The sequence below is a fragment of the Tremella mesenterica genome (assembly GCF_000271645.1).
Source record: "Tremella mesenterica DSM 1558 unplaced genomic scaffold TREMEscaffold_1, whole genome shotgun sequence".
Lineage (NCBI taxonomy): Eukaryota > Fungi > Basidiomycota > Tremellomycetes > Tremellales > Tremellaceae > Tremella > Tremella mesenterica.
The window spans coordinates 284223-300286 of record NW_006711225.1 but is presented as its reverse complement, the minus strand read 5'-3'; the positions used below and the strand labels follow the sequence as shown (position 1 = coordinate 300286).

The 16064-nt window shown below is 52.6% G+C and overlaps 7 protein-coding genes across 7 annotated transcripts; 2 read left to right on the top strand and 5 right to left on the bottom strand.

Moving 5' to 3' along the window:
• Positions 1-111: 111 nt before the first annotated feature.
• Positions 112-2837, bottom strand: TREMEDRAFT_41437 (uncharacterized protein; the record flags this gene model as incomplete). Its single annotated transcript, XM_007000849.1, has 2 exons — positions 2169-2837; positions 112-2119 (listed from the first exon to the last, which is right to left on the bottom strand). The coding sequence occupies exons 1-2, from the start codon at positions 2687-2689 to the stop codon at positions 112-114; spliced, it is 2529 nt and encodes an 842-aa protein (XP_007000911.1). The 5' UTR covers positions 2690-2837.
• A 487-nt stretch (positions 2838-3324) lies between these two features.
• On the top strand, positions 3325-3920 carry TREMEDRAFT_26605 (uncharacterized protein; the record flags this gene model as incomplete). The annotated part of the gene is made up of 4 exons (XM_007000714.1): positions 3325-3458; positions 3509-3618; positions 3664-3725; positions 3774-3920. The coding sequence occupies 4 exons, from the start codon at positions 3325-3327 to the stop codon at positions 3918-3920; spliced, it is 453 nt and encodes a 150-aa protein (XP_007000776.1).
• On the bottom strand, positions 3919-5045 carry TREMEDRAFT_70593 (uncharacterized protein; the record flags this gene model as incomplete). Its single annotated transcript, XM_007001923.1, has 5 exons — positions 3919-4050; positions 4101-4501; positions 4594-4701; positions 4747-4825; positions 4891-5045. The coding sequence occupies 5 exons, from the start codon at positions 5043-5045 to the stop codon at positions 4032-4034; spliced, it is 762 nt and encodes a 253-aa protein (XP_007001985.1). The 3' UTR covers positions 3919-4031.
• Positions 5046-5365: 320 nt separating this feature from the next.
• TREMEDRAFT_26490 (uncharacterized protein) lies at positions 5366-8557 on the bottom strand (the record flags this gene model as incomplete). Its single annotated transcript, XM_007000703.1, has 14 exons — positions 5366-5572; positions 5619-5673; positions 5778-6029; positions 6076-6137; positions 6181-6773; positions 6809-6975; positions 7020-7438; positions 7488-7586; positions 7635-7694; positions 7737-7778; positions 7841-7947; positions 7989-8054; positions 8102-8165; positions 8210-8557. 14 exons carry the CDS (start codon positions 8555-8557, stop codon positions 5366-5368), a joined length of 2541 nt encoding a protein of 846 aa, XP_007000765.1.
• Positions 8558-8914: 357 nt separating this feature from the next.
• Positions 8915-12069, bottom strand: TREMEDRAFT_24527 (uncharacterized protein; the record flags this gene model as incomplete). Its single annotated transcript, XM_007000446.1, has 9 exons — positions 8915-8959; positions 9006-9066; positions 9105-9338; positions 9384-9580; positions 9615-9882; positions 9926-10529; positions 10563-10666; positions 10703-11050; positions 11093-12069. 9 exons carry the CDS (start codon positions 12067-12069, stop codon positions 8915-8917), a joined length of 2838 nt encoding a protein of 945 aa, XP_007000508.1.
• Positions 12070-12642: 573 nt separating this feature from the next.
• On the top strand, positions 12643-13892 carry TREMEDRAFT_58092 (uncharacterized protein; the record flags this gene model as incomplete). Its single annotated transcript, XM_007001073.1, has 4 exons — positions 12643-13264; positions 13313-13455; positions 13500-13595; positions 13632-13892. The coding sequence occupies 4 exons, from the start codon at positions 12643-12645 to the stop codon at positions 13890-13892; spliced, it is 1122 nt and encodes a 373-aa protein (XP_007001135.1).
• TREMEDRAFT_36349 (uncharacterized protein) lies at positions 13883-15898 on the bottom strand. Its single transcript, XM_007000756.1, has 6 exons — positions 15543-15898; positions 15444-15498; positions 14737-15409; positions 14623-14693; positions 14205-14588; positions 13883-14169 (listed from the first exon to the last, which is right to left on the bottom strand). The coding sequence occupies exons 1-6, from the start codon at positions 15815-15817 to the stop codon at positions 14104-14106; spliced, it is 1524 nt and encodes a 507-aa protein (XP_007000818.1). The 5' UTR covers positions 15818-15898; the 3' UTR covers positions 13883-14103.
• Positions 15899-16064: the final 166 nt, after the last annotated feature.

The following is a 16064-nucleotide window of genomic DNA, read 5'->3' as shown; positions in this document are numbered from 1 at the left end:
CATAGGTCTCTATACTTGTGATATACTTGATCGAGGTATCGAGGGATGATAATTTCCGATGGATTGTAGGACATGACTTGTACGAATGATGGGAACGTAGATTTGAAGATGCTAAGATTGAACAGACTCCGCCTCCTCCGTCGCACGTTCTTCGGCTTCTATCGCAGCTCGCGCCCCGAGCTGTACCAGCGCCGTGTCACTTCGAGGTCTCATGAGAGGGTTGACACAACGTGACTCCTCTACTTGCCTCTCCGACGCGTCATACGTAGGAAGACCAACATCCAGTGGCACCACCCCTCCTCCAAGGAACCCCCGCGAGGCGACGGCGTATGGGGGGACGACATTGAGGGGATTCGCTTGCTCTTCATCGGGCGTTGCCGCTCCGGGAAAATGGAAACGGGCTCTCGGTTGTGCCTCCCCGGCAAATTGCACATGGTTTGCGGGATGCGGGACTGCAGGTTGAGCTGTAGCCATCTGCATATTGGTGAACGAAGTGGCGTTACGCCGAACCCCCTCAGCAGGAGGGGCAGCGGAATTGCGAAGGATAGGTTTGGTCGGCACGGATCCAGAATGATGTCGGAAAGCTTGGGAAAGGTTAAGAAAGCCTGTGAGTCCAGAGTTTTGTCGAGCAGGTTCGACACCTCTTTCTGGACTCGGTGCTCGGCTGGAATTGCGGCTACCACCAAATATCCGACTGCCTCGGCGACTGGTCGGAAGACTATCGGCTATCGGGCCTGGTGATCCTTCTCCTGGGGGTAGATTATAGACGCGACCTAGTGCCCCGAGCGATAGAAGAAGTTCCGTGTCGATATTCTCGTCTAGGGCAGGTCTTGGTGGGTTCTCTGTTCCGGAATCAGAAGTGTAGGACGAATGACGTGTGACGGAAGAGGGTCGAGTGGGGGAGCGACTGGCGGGCGGGGTATCTTGAGGAGAATGGTGTGGTGTTTGGTGACGTGATCGGGGTACGTATTCAGTAGTCGAGCCAGAGTCTGCCACGGCGATACGATCATATACATGATTATTATAGCTTGGTAAATCGTTTACTTGACCGTCTTCGATCAAACCTCCTACCAGTAGCGCTCTTGTATTAGCCCCCGCCTCTCGGGCTTCGTCCAGCAGAGAATTATCCAATATGATGATGGGCAAAGCACATCGTAGTTCGGATACGTGACCGTCTGGATTGGTGATAGAAAAAGACCATTTAACTTTGTGCTGAACGAGTATCGGGTGGATCGTATGAGTTGGAGTGGTGTACTCGGGGACGATAATAGAGAAAGAAGTATTGATTTCATCGTCACCAATTTCGACGTCCTGGGCGTCCTCTTGTGGAGGTTGGTGAGGACGGCTCGATGGTCCCGGTACGGGCTGATCAGGCATGACTGGGGCAGGCTGTGCCATGGGTGTGGCTTCAGAAAATCGGGGCAGGGCCGCACGAGCCGGTTGGGGAGTGCGAGAAGGACTTGAACTGCGTGAAGGTGCTCGAGAATTAGCGGCGCTGTTGTTGACGGAAGAAGCTTGAGAAGTCACAGAGGATGGTAGTTTTGTAGGTTGCCTAGTATCATCGGTACTGGATACAAGTACAGCACGACCATCGACTATTTTGTGCTTGGCAGTCAAAATGACTCGGACATCGGAATGTGCTGAATGCTTGCTGTGAATGACAGAGTATTCTTTGAGAACCGTGGTGACTTGAGAGACTTTGATGCCTTTGGCGAGTGGCATGAACTTGACAATGACAGGAATGTCATCACCTGCTGCATAGGCTTTGTAAGGGATCGAGATGGAATACATGACCTTTCCCGGCCAAGTGTTTTCAATCTCCAAAGTCTGGGTGAACTCCAAGGCATCGGCCGAAAACATTCGATGTACGGTAAAGGATTTCTCTGCGTGAATGGTGTGAGTGACGAAGCCGCCTTTTGCAAGGGTAGCCTTGAGTCGATACATGACAAAAGCGTCGCCATTGTAGGTCGTGACGGATGATGGGAGAGTTCCTTCGAGGGCGAAAGAAAAAGGAAAGGTATGTCGACCGGCCTTCATGGTATGAGTTTGACGACCTCCTAAGAATCTCCAATCATGTACTGCCAGGTTGTGTGTGTAGTGATGACTTCGAGTGGACGTTCTAAAAACGAAGTCAGCATATCATATGGGAGATAGGGGAGAGAACTGACCCAACGACATCGACGAATTGTACTCTAGCCTTGCATGTCATCTGCATACTGATATCTTTGACGTTTGTGGCTTCGAGCAGGTTGACCTCGACCCTTCCGGACAGATAGGCAGGGTTCATCTCTGATCCATAACCTCTCATGACGAGGTTATCAGCATCTAGCTTGATCTCTATAGGTTTATCACCTCCGTGAATGCTTCCGGCTGGAGTGGCAGGGTTAGAGATGCTTGGTCCCATATCCGAAACGGCCGAGTAAGAGCCGACGGTGCTGGTACCGAGCGTCTGCCAGCCGGGAACGGGAAGAGGGAGAGAATCTTGTTGATGATGACCGGAGGAGAAGAAGTAATCGTCGAGGGGCTCGGTAGGATCGATAGGGATGTCACGTCTGGGTGGGGGTGAGAGAGATGGGGCGGCTGAGCGAGAGGTGAGATTGGTGGTGGGAGAGGGAGGACGTGAAGAGGGACGTGAGGAAGGGGTGGAGGAGGAAGAAGGTGGTGGATGATGAATGTTGTACCAAGGCATGTTTGCAAAAGCTGCTGCTAGCTGCTAGCCGCTGGCTGCAGGCGGGAAACTCGCGTGGTCGATGGTATCAAAGGCAGGCAGAGCGGCCGGTCAAAGCAATCTCTGACTATAGCTAATCCCTGCCAAAGGGATTGATTGATCTCGGATGAAAAAGAAAGATAGATGTTATCAAGTGAAGGAATGGTGCGACCACCAAGTTACTGCTGTTCAAAGTTTGCTTCAAGGTGCTACAGTAGGTGCTACATGCTACATGCTACCATGCTACCATGTTATCTGCTATTGCCGCATCTCCCCCCTCGGCCCTTGAGCCTTGAGCCTTGAGCTATTGTCCCATGTCCCCCTAATCGCCCTTGCCCTTGCCTGCAGCCCACAGCCATTTCCCACTCGCACTCGACCCGAATGCTCCGAGTGCCAACACGCTCCCTTTGGCCAGGCCCATACATTTAATTTTCATCCGATTCCCACAATCACAATGATACATTTGATTCCGTCATGGTTTCCTTCAATTGCCACATCATTATCTCACTTTCTTCCCCCCTCCCTCTTAGCCAATCCACCAGCAACACCCACACTACCCTACTACCTACCCCGTGCTCACTATAGGGTTGGTCTTAACCCCCTTCACCTCCCTCGACATGCCACGGGTCATACCTACCTCCCTTCTGTCTCCTAGGACCGTCCCGATACAGGGTTATCATCACTATCTCACCCCACTCCGACGTCTCGTATTAGACCATGACCCCCTCTCTCCATCTCAACATGGTCTGAGGTGAGTCTCTCAAACCTCTCAGGTATCGTCTAAGCATCACTCACCACCAGAACGTATCTCAAGACTCCCCTCATTCAACTTGCCAAGGAGAATCCAGATGTCGAGATTGTCGTCCGGCAATTACGCAGAGGTCGAGCAGGAGTCATTCGAGGTCATTACGGTCCGTCTTTCTCATCTCTCACCTGTGCCCATGGCTGACACTCAGTCAACGGGAGGGACAAGGTCATATGTGTGAATGGATTGGAGACCAATCAGGTCGCTCAAAAGGTGACAAGCATCAATACTGGTTCTCAAGGGTAAAAACTGACGGTCTAGGTAAAACTCCTGCTCGATACTTCCGGTTCAAAGTTGAAACATCTGAAAAACCTCACGTTGGAGGCTGCACCTGGAGGAGAATCCGCCAGAGGGGTCTGGAGTGCTTTACATGACGCCAGCGGTCAAGGTGGAGGGTATCGGATATGAAAATGCAACTATGCAAAATATCTCATCTAATCATGTATCACGATCGTTGTCATTGAGGGACGACGAGCTACGACTTCTGACCATACTGGACTTGGTCACCAAGTCCCACAGTCATAACTTCTGAAAGTATCTGCGCACGTCAGTGTACCTTCCAAGAGTATTCTATACACATCCACTCACTCGTCAATCTCCCAAGCTTGTTCCCAAAATTTCACATCCACCTTCAATCCTGCTTTCTTCCCATCCTCCCTCGTTTTCTCATGTACGACCTTCTCCGCCAATTCAAAACCCTTGCGAACGTACGCCACATCCCCAGAACGCATCCTTAACAAAGGACAAAAGTCGTTTGCGCCATCACCCACATATGCTATTCTTTTAAAACTATCCCGACCTCCGTGAGCGGCGAGATAAGCGTCTAACTCGTCCCCTTTACACATGTTGGCCAGACAGCCTACTGAGCATCCGTGTGGCGGAGAGGAGGCAGGAAGACGACGTCCGACGTGTATGAGATCTGGGTGTTGATCGTCCCAGCGAGCTGGGTTGGTGATGATGACATCGAACAGGTCGGTGAGGCCATGTTTCTATTGGATTAGTATGGAGCACATCGCCCCACTGCATTTGGGCCTCCCGGATGAAGAAAACGACGAGATTGGCTAGGGGTAGCAAAACTTACCGCGAGTATAGTGCCGATGTAGATTTCATTAGAGTTGGAAAGACAGATGAAGGTAGTTTCCGGTGAGCGTTCTTTGAGCGAAAGAACAGCACGTTTCATAGCGGGATGCTGAAGGGTGAGTGAGTTTTATGTTCTGCTATCAGGACGACTGACGAATGGGAGTATCCGTAAAGCACCTGAAACATCTTCACGAGTGAATCCAGCTTTGAAGAGATCATACATGGTCTGGTCCCTGCTTGTATTAGCGAAGTGTTGGTTGCCAGCAAGGTGTGGAGAGAGATAGAGAGAGAGACATACACGACGTCGGGTGTACATTGGATACCTGTGTTTTGCGATGACTTGCGCTCTTGCAGCTTCCTACGTAGCTCTGTGGAGAGAACTTCAAACACCCACCTGTCGGTATCTTGATCGACAAAGGACCAGTCAAAGTCAAAGACGATGAGCTGTTTCATGATGACAAGAAGAGATGGTTATGTGTTGATGACGAAACTGCAAGTTGCGAGTTGCTGCACACTTACGAAAATCACAATGTCATATGCTCGTGGCTAAATTAAGGTTGTGTTGAAATACTAGAAGAATAAGAATACGAGCGGTACTACTACTACTACTACTACCCGTACTCTACTCTGCTCGTACCGATGCTGATCCATACACACCAGACACCACGGTCGTACGTCGTGTATTGCATATGTTCTGACTACACATTATATCCATTTATCCACAAGATACAAAACAAGACTTGGTCACGTGTCATCGTCCTGCTATGCCTAGCTCATCGGATGAGGAAAGAGAGTGACCATTGCAACAAGCAGCCAGCCGCGACGATGTAAAAGCCGATGGGGTAGCCAGCAGGGTTTCCGTTGATACTCGCACTCCAGACAGCCCCACCAATCACTGGTCCGAAGAAACGTGAGAATGACACGACGCTCTGAGCGAGCCCGTTGGCGAGACCGACCACATGAGGAGGGGACATGACATTCTATCTCGTCACTTGTCACTCAGCACGACAAAAGGGAAAGACCAACAATTAGAACCATAATCGAAGTGTAGGCTAAAGTACCACCGCAGTATCGTACAGCCCTGACGAGTCAGCACGCCCTGAACCCGGCAGTGTCTCTGTACATACGTGATTATCGTTAAAACTGTCCACGTCAGCAAGCAAGATAGGCAGAAGTCAGAGGGACTCACGGGTCATCACTATAAAGCTCCCACCCGACTGCTCGCTTGCGAATGCGTGGAGCAGAGGGAGAGCAGCATAAGCTGGAATGTACAAGAAACATCCCAGGCGGAACATCTGAAGATGCGAGAAACGACCTAGAGGGGGTCCGAGCCGGGGGTAGAGGTAAAATTGGTAATACAGCTGGCAGAGGCACATGAGGGCTATGAGCAGGGAAAAGTGAGCGGGATTCAGACCTATGCCGCCTGAGCGATAGGGTCTGTTACTTAGCGCGACTGTTGACTCAGCAGAGAGGATACGCTCACGAGACAAGGAATGACAAGAAAAGCTGGTCGTGTGTCGTATTGTGCAACGCCAACAGTCCATACTATTCTGTCAGCGCATCAGATGGACTTTACCAGACGACTCACCTGCAGGATCACCATCAAGGGCAGGGCACCCCAAGCTGACCCCTTGGCTTTGTCAGTCACTTCAGCAGCGGGGCTCAACAGAGGTGACGCCTCTGTAGTGCTGACATTGCGTTCGGTAATAACACTAAGACCAGCTTGTCGTCGTTCGGGGACCGGACTTTGAAAGAAGGGATCACCCCCGCTAGGTGAAGCCAGATCTGGGTCCGTGTGAATCGCTGTGATGGGCGGAGGTGATGCCAGGCCGGTATTTGCGAAGATGGAGGGCATTTGACCGGAGCTGGTACTAAACCGTCTACCACCTTGCGAGACGGATAGTCGATGAGCGGCTCCGCTACGGTATCCTAATGATCCCTGGATACTAGCCATGCGGCCACGGGTGAACCTCCGTCGGGCGATGCTATCGGGGTGTTGAGAACCAGGTGTATGCGCTGGGGACGGTTGCGGCGTGGTCTCGAATGGCTCTTCCATATCGTCGTCCTCATCCTGTTCGTTCTCTTCCACCGTGGCGTCGTCGTCCTCAAAGACGGCCATGTCTTGAGCCACGGCCGCTGATAACCATAGGTCATTCAAGTTGAAAGTGTTTTCCTCGTTGGCTACGATTAGCCAAAGGTTATATGTTACAACTCACCGAGCAGCAATTTCTGCGCAAAACCAAGGGGACCACTTTCCTCCGACGTTTCTGGCTCGTCCTGCCCGGCGTCTGAAGAACGCCTCGGGGCGCCGGATACGCGTCGGGCTGCTTCCAATGCTGCTCTCGCTGCCAGAGTGGGGTGTTTGGATCGAATACCTCCGTATCTGAAACGGTCAGATGTCAGCTCACACTTGTAGATACGACTTACCCGTAAGCGGTACCCAAGCTGGCTCTGCTGTCACGGCGACCATGTGGTACGGAGCCGACGTTCAATCCTGGATAACCCGCACCATACGCTGCCGATTCTGGATCCGGTAAGGGCGACAAGACACTGCGTTTGGCCCTGACTGAAGGTACTGCAGTCCTGTGAGACGGCACGGGCGAGGGCTGGCGTAATGGATCTTGAGGAATCAGAGGTTCGTTCTTTTCCACTGGCAGTGCGATGCGAGTACCACCTCGAACACCTCCATCCCAAGATAGGAAGCAAGCCAAGATGGATCCAGTCACAAGTAGAGCGCCAGCGATGACGGTGGGGAGGAGGTAGGGAAAGGTTTGAAAGAATCCAATGCGACCGAGGAATGAGCCTGGGAAATTGTCGGCTGGACTTTCGAAGACACCACCCAATATCTATGTTGTCAGAGAATAATGATACGGCTTGAGAAACCTCGTCGCTCACAGGACCAATAACACCTCCAAAACCCCATGAAAACCCAAGGACGGCATATGCTCGCGTGGCGTTCGTGTCATCTGTCAAGTCTCGGATGGATCCTCGGAACTGCCATCAGTGACTGTCCCCCTCCTTGAACATGAGCGTGACACTTACCACCCCCACTGCACCTCCAAATATGCCCTGTACGAGTCGGACACAGATCGCTTCGGGCAGCTACTCGTCAGAGAGATGCGATGTCTCAATGGCGTGACTCACAGACTCAGACGTGCCAAATACGACCAGAGCGACTGCGCTTCCCTGCACATCAGTCTCAGTCGTTGCTATTATTGGAAGTATTGGTCCCCGTAGGTGAAACTCACGGCTAGACTGGCTACGATGACAGCTCTCCTACCATGCTTGTCGGCAATACTAGACCAGAGTAGACTGGTGAAAAACTGGGTGATGAAGAATACAGATACGAGGTTTCCTGTCTGTCAGCAAGTGAGCCTTGTTGTTAGACACACACACCTGTCCACAAGCCAACGGCTGCTTCTGTCTCACTGTTCTTAGGTTTCCCAGCGTCCAGGAAGAAGCCTGCACCGTGAGCTCCCAGACACAAGTGGATAAGAGAAAACATCCACCTTCGACCATCTTGAGCAGGAACGGGGTACACAGATTAGCTGCCAGGAGCTCTGAGAGCATGGCCTGCGATCAGTTCACGTGTCGTCGATCCGATATCAGTGACTCACGATGCAAAGTACAACCATGGGTAAGACAGGAAGAGGGGTGGAGTAGGCGGGACGGATCCCTGGGACCAGAGTGGGAAGCTTGAGAGCGTCTGCATCGCCGACGAAGTCATCCACACCTCTGAAGGTGGCTTTGCTCACTCGTCGATGACTACTGTAGCCATGCCCCACAGTGGAGAAGCTCCTGCCAGCGGATTTGCGTCGAGGCTTGGGTAAAGGAACTTGCCCTGGGAGGAAAGACGAGCTGTTAGGGGTATCAGATGGGGTGTCTGTGGCCAGAGCTGAGTTGAACAGCTCGGACTGGGATGGCGGGGGTGGTAGCCTGATGGTGGAAGGGGGAGTGGCGGTCATGATGATGATGAGTTGAGCGCTGAGGGAGAAGGGAAGGATGTGAAAAGTAGTCAAAGTGAAGGTGACGAGTGAGCACCAAGTAGTGGAGTGGTCAGGTGAGACAGAGAGAGTGGGGATGAGAGTGGAGAACAAGGGTAATCTTACTGAAGTCACAAAGTCAAGTGGAGATGTGGGATGGAGGGCTTACTTGGGGGTGGGGCCGATGACAGCTACGAGTAACTAAGGTACCACGACGCGCTCAGGTTTCTATCACTTTTGACTTTTGACTTTTCGCATATCGCTCGTCACTACAACCTATGTCACCTGTAACTACTATCTCTACACGTGTGTGAGGCTCCAGCATCGCACCACTAGCCCTCACATGATCACGCAGTCCTCCTTGACAGACAGAGCGTACATGGCCTGTAAGATGGTCAGTCGTGACACATCCCAGACCCATCTCGCTTACCTTGTCCACCGTCTTCTCAATCTTCTTCCAGTCACTCCGTCTCTGGATGAACTCGTAGATGCTGGTCTGTCAGTGTTCACCTCGGGTTTAAACACTCACTCTTCAGGTCGGAATGTACCTCCATACCGTGTCACATCCCGCACGATCTGAGCCAGATCTTTGGCGTCCGACACAATGTACACATGTCCCAGCATTTTCAAGTTGGAAAAATCCTCGGTGATGCGCTGTTGCTTCAGAGAGGCCACAAAAGCATGATAAGCGTTCAGGTCGGCGATGATTTGAAATCCTCCTTCAAGTGATATAATTTGTCGTTTCAAATGCCTTTGCAGGATCCTGGTAGTCAATGAATACCATTCTGTCATGGAAGTCAAAACATACGCTTGCAGTCGGATCCCGACCTCTTGATAGAACACTTCTAGGACCTCTTTGGAGGTACTACCCTTCAAAAGGTTACAGTGCATCTCTAGACAGGCTATTGCCTCCCGGCACCCCTCTGTAGGCTTGAGCTCCATATGTGTACCTTCCACCGGGTAATACTCCCGAGGACCTGTCTTGACCAGAATGATGTGTTCGACCTGATGTCAGCGGCGATGCACCGGACACACTCACTTGATTCATGAGGACCTCGATACCGGCATTCAGACCGGCGGCTACAGCGTCGTCCAACACCGCCTCGAAACGCTTCTTCTCTCGCATCACCGCATTCAAAAAGTCGGTCCTGTCCACGTATTGGGCCAGCTCCTTGTCAAAGTAGACTTGCACCATGGACTGGACAGTGTCTCCGACATGCACCAGCTCGAAGAATTGAAGGAGAGGAGCAACGCTCGTAGTCTCGGAATGTTCGGCAGGGCGATACGACCGCATCTGATTCGTTGCACTTTGATCAATCTCATCACAAGGCAGATAAGATGGATGCTTACATTTTAAATCCTGGAGCGATGTGACGATCCCCTGTAGCTTTGAGAAGTAGGATGAAGATCTCCTCGAGTGTCTCCCTGACACGGTGCCCACACTTTCCTGGATACTTGGCAAAAGTTTCTGCTCGCTTCAGAGAATCACGATCGGCGTGTATGAGTTCGAGAGCCGTGTCAAGAGACACCAAGAGCTGCATGCGGTCGAAAGCCTTGCGGTCGGTCGAGGCAATCGTAGGCGAGGAGTCTTTGCCGTTAGGTTGCGACGACGGGGGTGGAAGAACCTCTTCTGTCGTTTCAGAGGCATTGACGTCCTCAGCGACCGAAGTCTCCATGAGCACTTCGCCATCCTCTTGCTTGACGAGCTGCGGACGCCCATTCGCACCACCCCACTTTTGAGGATTGAGCATGGACAGGCCATTGACTGCTTGACTTCCACCCGTCACAATGGCATTGACACCTAGCGTCACTGTACGAGGCACGATAGTCACGGGAAGGAGGAGCGCGTCTCGAAATCCCGCAAGGACGTTGCGTTTGACCTGGTCTGGGTTTGAGGCGGACAGAAAGGTGGGCTTGGAGGACTGAGCCGGTTTTTCGGATCCAGCGAGCTGCACTCAGCTACGTTACATAACTGGGAAGGTTCAACTCACCTGCTGATCCCACGCCTGACAAACGCTATCCAGTTGCCGCTTGACTGCTTCTGTCTCTTCTTCGAGATACTCGTCCATATTCACCTCGAACATGCGGTAGCTGAGATTAGAAAAGTAGTGATCACGCATGACTCACACGACATCCTCTATCTTTGTACGAGGTATGAATGTCTGCTGGTCTCCAAGAACTTCCATCGCCACATCCACGAGCTTCCAAGCCTGGACGAATGTGGCCGCCGTGGCCTGAAGGAAGAGATCCTGAGATACTATCCTTGCCTGTGACAGTAGTGATTGAAGGTATTCACCAATGACGTCGTTGGCGACTCGTTCGCAGAAAGAGAGAACGACCCTTGCGGACAATGGGAATACTCGGACCGCCAGTTGGGCATCGAGGCGGAATGTCTCAAGAACATGAGACATGAAAGCATCCATGGGGGTGAAGTCGAGCTGACGAACGGTCCCTCCACTGGGTGACTGAGCTTTGCTGAGAGTGTCAAATCGATCTTGCAGAATGAAAAAGACTTACACGATGTTCTCCAACGGATCCCATTTAGACGTCTCGTAGAATACTTCTCGCTTCTCTACCCATACTCTGCCGCATTCCCATTGCTCCCGTCGCCCTCCTCCTGCATCCCAAACCTTCCAACTGCTCTCCGCAGCGAGTCGCATACCTGCTTCATCTTGTTTGCTGTCAGCCACTTCGAAGGCCATCAAACAGGATGAGTCAAAACGGTCAGCAGCTGAGAGCAAAGCTTGTCGTAAGAAGCCCCAGTCTCGTAAGGGTTGCAGTCGAGGTGACAGGAACAGAAGCAGAGTGAGGAGACCATTTGATTGCTCGGCAAGGGAAGGAGGCAGAGCGGTGGTGGGGGATGGAGGGAATAGAAGCGCCAGCGTTGAGCTTGGGGAGGGAGATGATCGAAGATGGTGACATGATGGTAGCAGAGATAGATGATGGTTTCTGTAAGCGAGCAGATATGGACCTGGTCCGATAGAAGCTGGGGGTGTCAAAGCAAAGAAACCAGTGGCCTTTTGACCAGAAGGCTTGGAAGGCAGTGGGAGGTCCGCAAAGTCGAGTAGGTCATTTCCGGATTTCTGATCGGTCCGGGAGTCTCCAAAATCGATGTCCTCGAAGACATCTGTGGACGTTGAGAAATCACCAAACTCATCGTCTTGTTGAGCTCCCGACGACGGCTTCTGGGGCGATTTGATGAGAGGTTTGGATCTATGAGGTGAAAGGCCCAAGAGCCGAGCTCGTTTCTCCCATCCAGAGTCATCCCTGACGAGCCGCGCAAAGGCTCTGTTGACACGGGCCACTTGCGGTAAGTCGGGAACGGGAAGAAAGGTGATGATGTGGGTGAGTACAGATTCGGGCCATGGACCGACCAAGGCGGCACCGACGACTTGAGGTTTGTGTCCGGGCTTTTGAGGTTTGAGTACCGAGGTGAAACGAGAAGTGGAGGGTTGTCCTGGCTTATTGGGAGCTATGGGGGCCCACTTGTTCATGACCCGACAAACGCAAAGGAAGGGGTAGTTGAGGCGTGATACAGTGATATACAGTGAGTTGAGTTGAGCATCCCCTAAGACCCGAGTTGAGTGAGGATGCGAGAAGGGGAAGGGTGATCACGTGACTGTGAAAGTGGAGGCAGTGGAGCCCCGCAGCCTGGCCCATGGCCGATGGCCCGTGCACTCTGACTTCTGTTGCTAGTTGCTTCCGACATGCCGATCTCGGTTTCATCTCTCCCTTTGATGATACCTTTTACACTCTCAATCTCTCTCCCATTACCCCTCAAACACCTCCATCCTATCCATCGGCCCCGTGCAATCAATGCAACATGATGCTTGTGACCCCTGAACGTGAGCACTCCAAGGGTCTAGCCCGCAGATCGAGATTCTCGTTTCGGATGGCAAGGCAAGATGCGGGTCAAGGTTGTTGCTGTCCGACCCCCAATTTCCATTCGGATCCCTGTACTCCCGGTCAGTTCAAAAGGATAAAGACTGAACTGGTTCTATGTTTGTTTCCTCAGTCTATATTTCCAACCGTTTTCAAGACCTCGCTGCCGGTCCCAGCTTCACGCAATGCGCTCTTTCACACTCGTTTCTCTTCTTCCTCTTCTATCTCTCACCCACGCTTCTCCCGTCAGGCGTGCGTGCACTCGTCATAACTCTACCGTCACGGCCGCAGCAGCCTTTGCAAACGGCGGCACCCACTCTCATGCCGCTGGAAACGGACAGCACATGTCCAATCACGGCTTTGGTCAAGTCTCATCATCATCGGCGCCCGCCGTTCAACCCACCATAAATACCCCTGCCCCGCAGGGTGCACATTCCGGAGTCGTCCCCACGTCGGTAGCCAGCACTCCCGTAGTCTCTCCAGTACCTGCCCCGTCATCGGCGGCTGCACCGCCCTCGGCCCCTTCGACAGGTGGAAACGGTGGAGGTGGGAACGGCGGCGGCGGGGCTGCAGGAGGAGCGGTGGGTCTCGCCGTCGACTCGAGCTCGGGACAGCTGTCTGCGTTCAAGTCAGTGTCAGGATCAAAGCTATCATGGTATTATAACTGGGGATTGTCGCCTACAGGATCAGGAGCCGATGGTTTGGAGTTTGTGCCCATGGTCTGGGGTACAGGGTCAACAAGTGGACTGGCAGCGGCTGCCAAGAGCTGGCCAGCGGGTACGAAATATGTCCTGTCCTTCAACGAGCGTGAGTGTCAATCAATCTTGTAACGCAGAATCGAATGTTGACTCTCAGCCGATCAGCCTTCGTCAGTCGGAGGATCCGCTATATCCGCTGGCGATGCTGCCACGGCTCATCAAAACTGGGTCACTACACTCGGTGGTTCATACCTCATCAGTACTCCAGCCGTCGCCAGAGGCGGGAAGCAGTGGCTACAAGTGAGTGCGCGACACGCCACGGCTCATGCAAAGCTCATACGTAGGACTGGGTCACGGCTTGCGCTGGAAAATGCAAGTACGACATTGTCTCTTTCCACTTCTACGGTACCGATGCAGACGATCTAATCACCTATGCAAAAGTGAGTATCGATTTTCAGCTGCCTAGCTGACGACAGGACTTTTACTCTACCTTTAACAAGCCACTTTGGTTGACGGAGTGGGATTGCACCGACTACTCCAGCGGTCAAGTCTGCACCCCCGACCAAGCCAAAGCGTTCATGACGACGGTGATAGACTGGATCGAGGGCGAAGGCGCGAGCATGGTCCAGAGATACTCTTGGTTCGGTGACTTTCCAAAGATGTCGACGGATGGGAATGGACTGGCGAACGCGGATGGAAGTCCCAACGCATTGGGTCAATACTATGTGGCTCTATGATTATATACATTCAAGAGATCTCTTCAAATTATATACGTCGCGGGCCGGCAACTGGACTTTTCATGAATCTTGTCTCCCGTTCAGTCTACTGACCAAAGTGATCCTCCGTGGCGAGAGCATGCTATCGACGTCTTACAAAGCGGCGCAGGTGCGAGAGGTGCCGCTCGACGGGTGCATTGAGGAATGGGTCACCTCATTGCCAAAGCCGCGGTCATGCAAGGATTCCCAGAGCTCTCGTTTCTTGCCGGAACATGCCCATCCGCTCTTTTGCATACGACTGGATTGAGCGCAGGATATCAAAGTTGCACTCACCAAGTAGTTGTAATCCACTTCTTCCTCTCGCCCTTCGATAAGTGCGTTGACTTGTCCTTCCGCCTGCACTATGGCCCATACAGACCAGAAGACACTGCATGCCGGACTCCACATGAGCACCTCGCGCTCGAGAGCCTGCACTCTGGTGGCGCTCACATCACCTCTCCGTCCGAGGACCTCATCTCCGCTGCTTGCGTTCATGTCTAGGGATAGGTACGCCCGGTAAAAGTTCTCACGATCAGAAGCGTTGGGATAGGGAAGGCGGGGTTGGGCGGATGGAGTCATCGCGTGATGATGGTGCACGGCGCACCACTCGTGAAAGTAGTTACCAATGTCGTACCCACGAGGGTTTGGTGCGGCATACTCGAAATCGATCACCACATACTGAGGTTAGCTTGACTGATGTCGGATCACTCACGCGATGGTGGTCAGGTAGGTTGGGAGGGACCACGTCAAGGCGAAGTAAGTTGCCACAGTGGGCGTCATTATCTGCCTGTTAGCTTGCCGGCCACATCGGTGAGAGACGACTCACGAGAGAAGACCAGACTTGAACCTTCCTGGAGTAACCTTTGTCGATATTGCTCCAGTTCGACCTTTGCACGAGGGAGATCAAACTCTTCCACCCACCGGGACCAAACTGCATCCTTCTTTGCCAAGGTCATAAGTACGGACTGAGCGGGACCAAGCCATTGTTCCAAGCATGACCAGACCATGGGAATACCCTCACGACCTTGTCCATAGCCAAGCAAGTGCAAATCCACTGAATGCAGTTCACGCATACGCCGAGCGATGCCGCGAGAGATGACCGGGTCATGTACCTCCTTAAGTGTCAAAGCTCGAGATGGGAAGAATTGCTCCACACGACCGTTGGTAAAGGTTCCGTAAATTCTAGGGCCGAGACTGTAGACCGTGCTGAGAACATGTAGGATCCGAAGCTCGTCTGTTCTTGATATGAGTACGTCGGTGCTAGGTCCATAAATACGAAGGAGCAGAGTTGGCGGGTACTGATCAGGCTGCAATGGAGTTGGATGTGAAGGATCTACCGGTGGCATGGACGGAGTCAACATCGGCGACATAGAGGGAGAGGTCGGCGTCGGTGCCGGATTGAAGGACACGAAGAATACGGCATTGGTGAGAGCTCCGGAAATCTTCTGGAGATGGATTGAGGACGGAGTCAGAATTGATGACGTCCACAGTGGTACATGCTGGGGTCAGCAAAGAATGCCATATCGTACTCACCAAGCCTCGCAGAATGGTCAAGATCTCAGTCTTGAAGTCTGGCCTGCGCCAGCCGCTGAGATGAGCAAAGGGACGATCGGGCCGTTGAGGACGACTCACCTCGCCTTGAGGCTAAGTGAGACATGACGCACACCTTCGACCCGCTGATAAGACAGGGCTTCAGAGGAGAAGGCATCACCACTGTCATCCGATGCTGGGGAGTCGAGATGAAAGTCGGATAGTTTTGACAAGCTACTGGTGGAAGTCTTACGAAGAGGTGGGGGATGAACGTCGAGGGAGGGACGGGAGCTGGTGGGCGTGCGAGCTGGACGAGATAGAGGTGAAGACTGTGATAGATACGAGTCTGTAGGAGATACGAGAGGGGTGAGAACCATTGAAAGCTTTGACGAGTAGAGCAACAAAGTACCTTGTGCTTAGATTGTAAGATGTATAGTACCACTACTGATGGGGAGGCTACCGTAAACGAGTGACTACGAGTACGAGAAGTGATGGCAAAGTCGCGTGCCAGGTGGAGCCCCGGTGACGGTGATGGGTGGCAAATGTGCCACACTCAACCTTTTACGCTAACGCCGAAATGCCTCAAGTTCTCCCCTCCCCATGCTCAGGTGGTTGACTTTACCC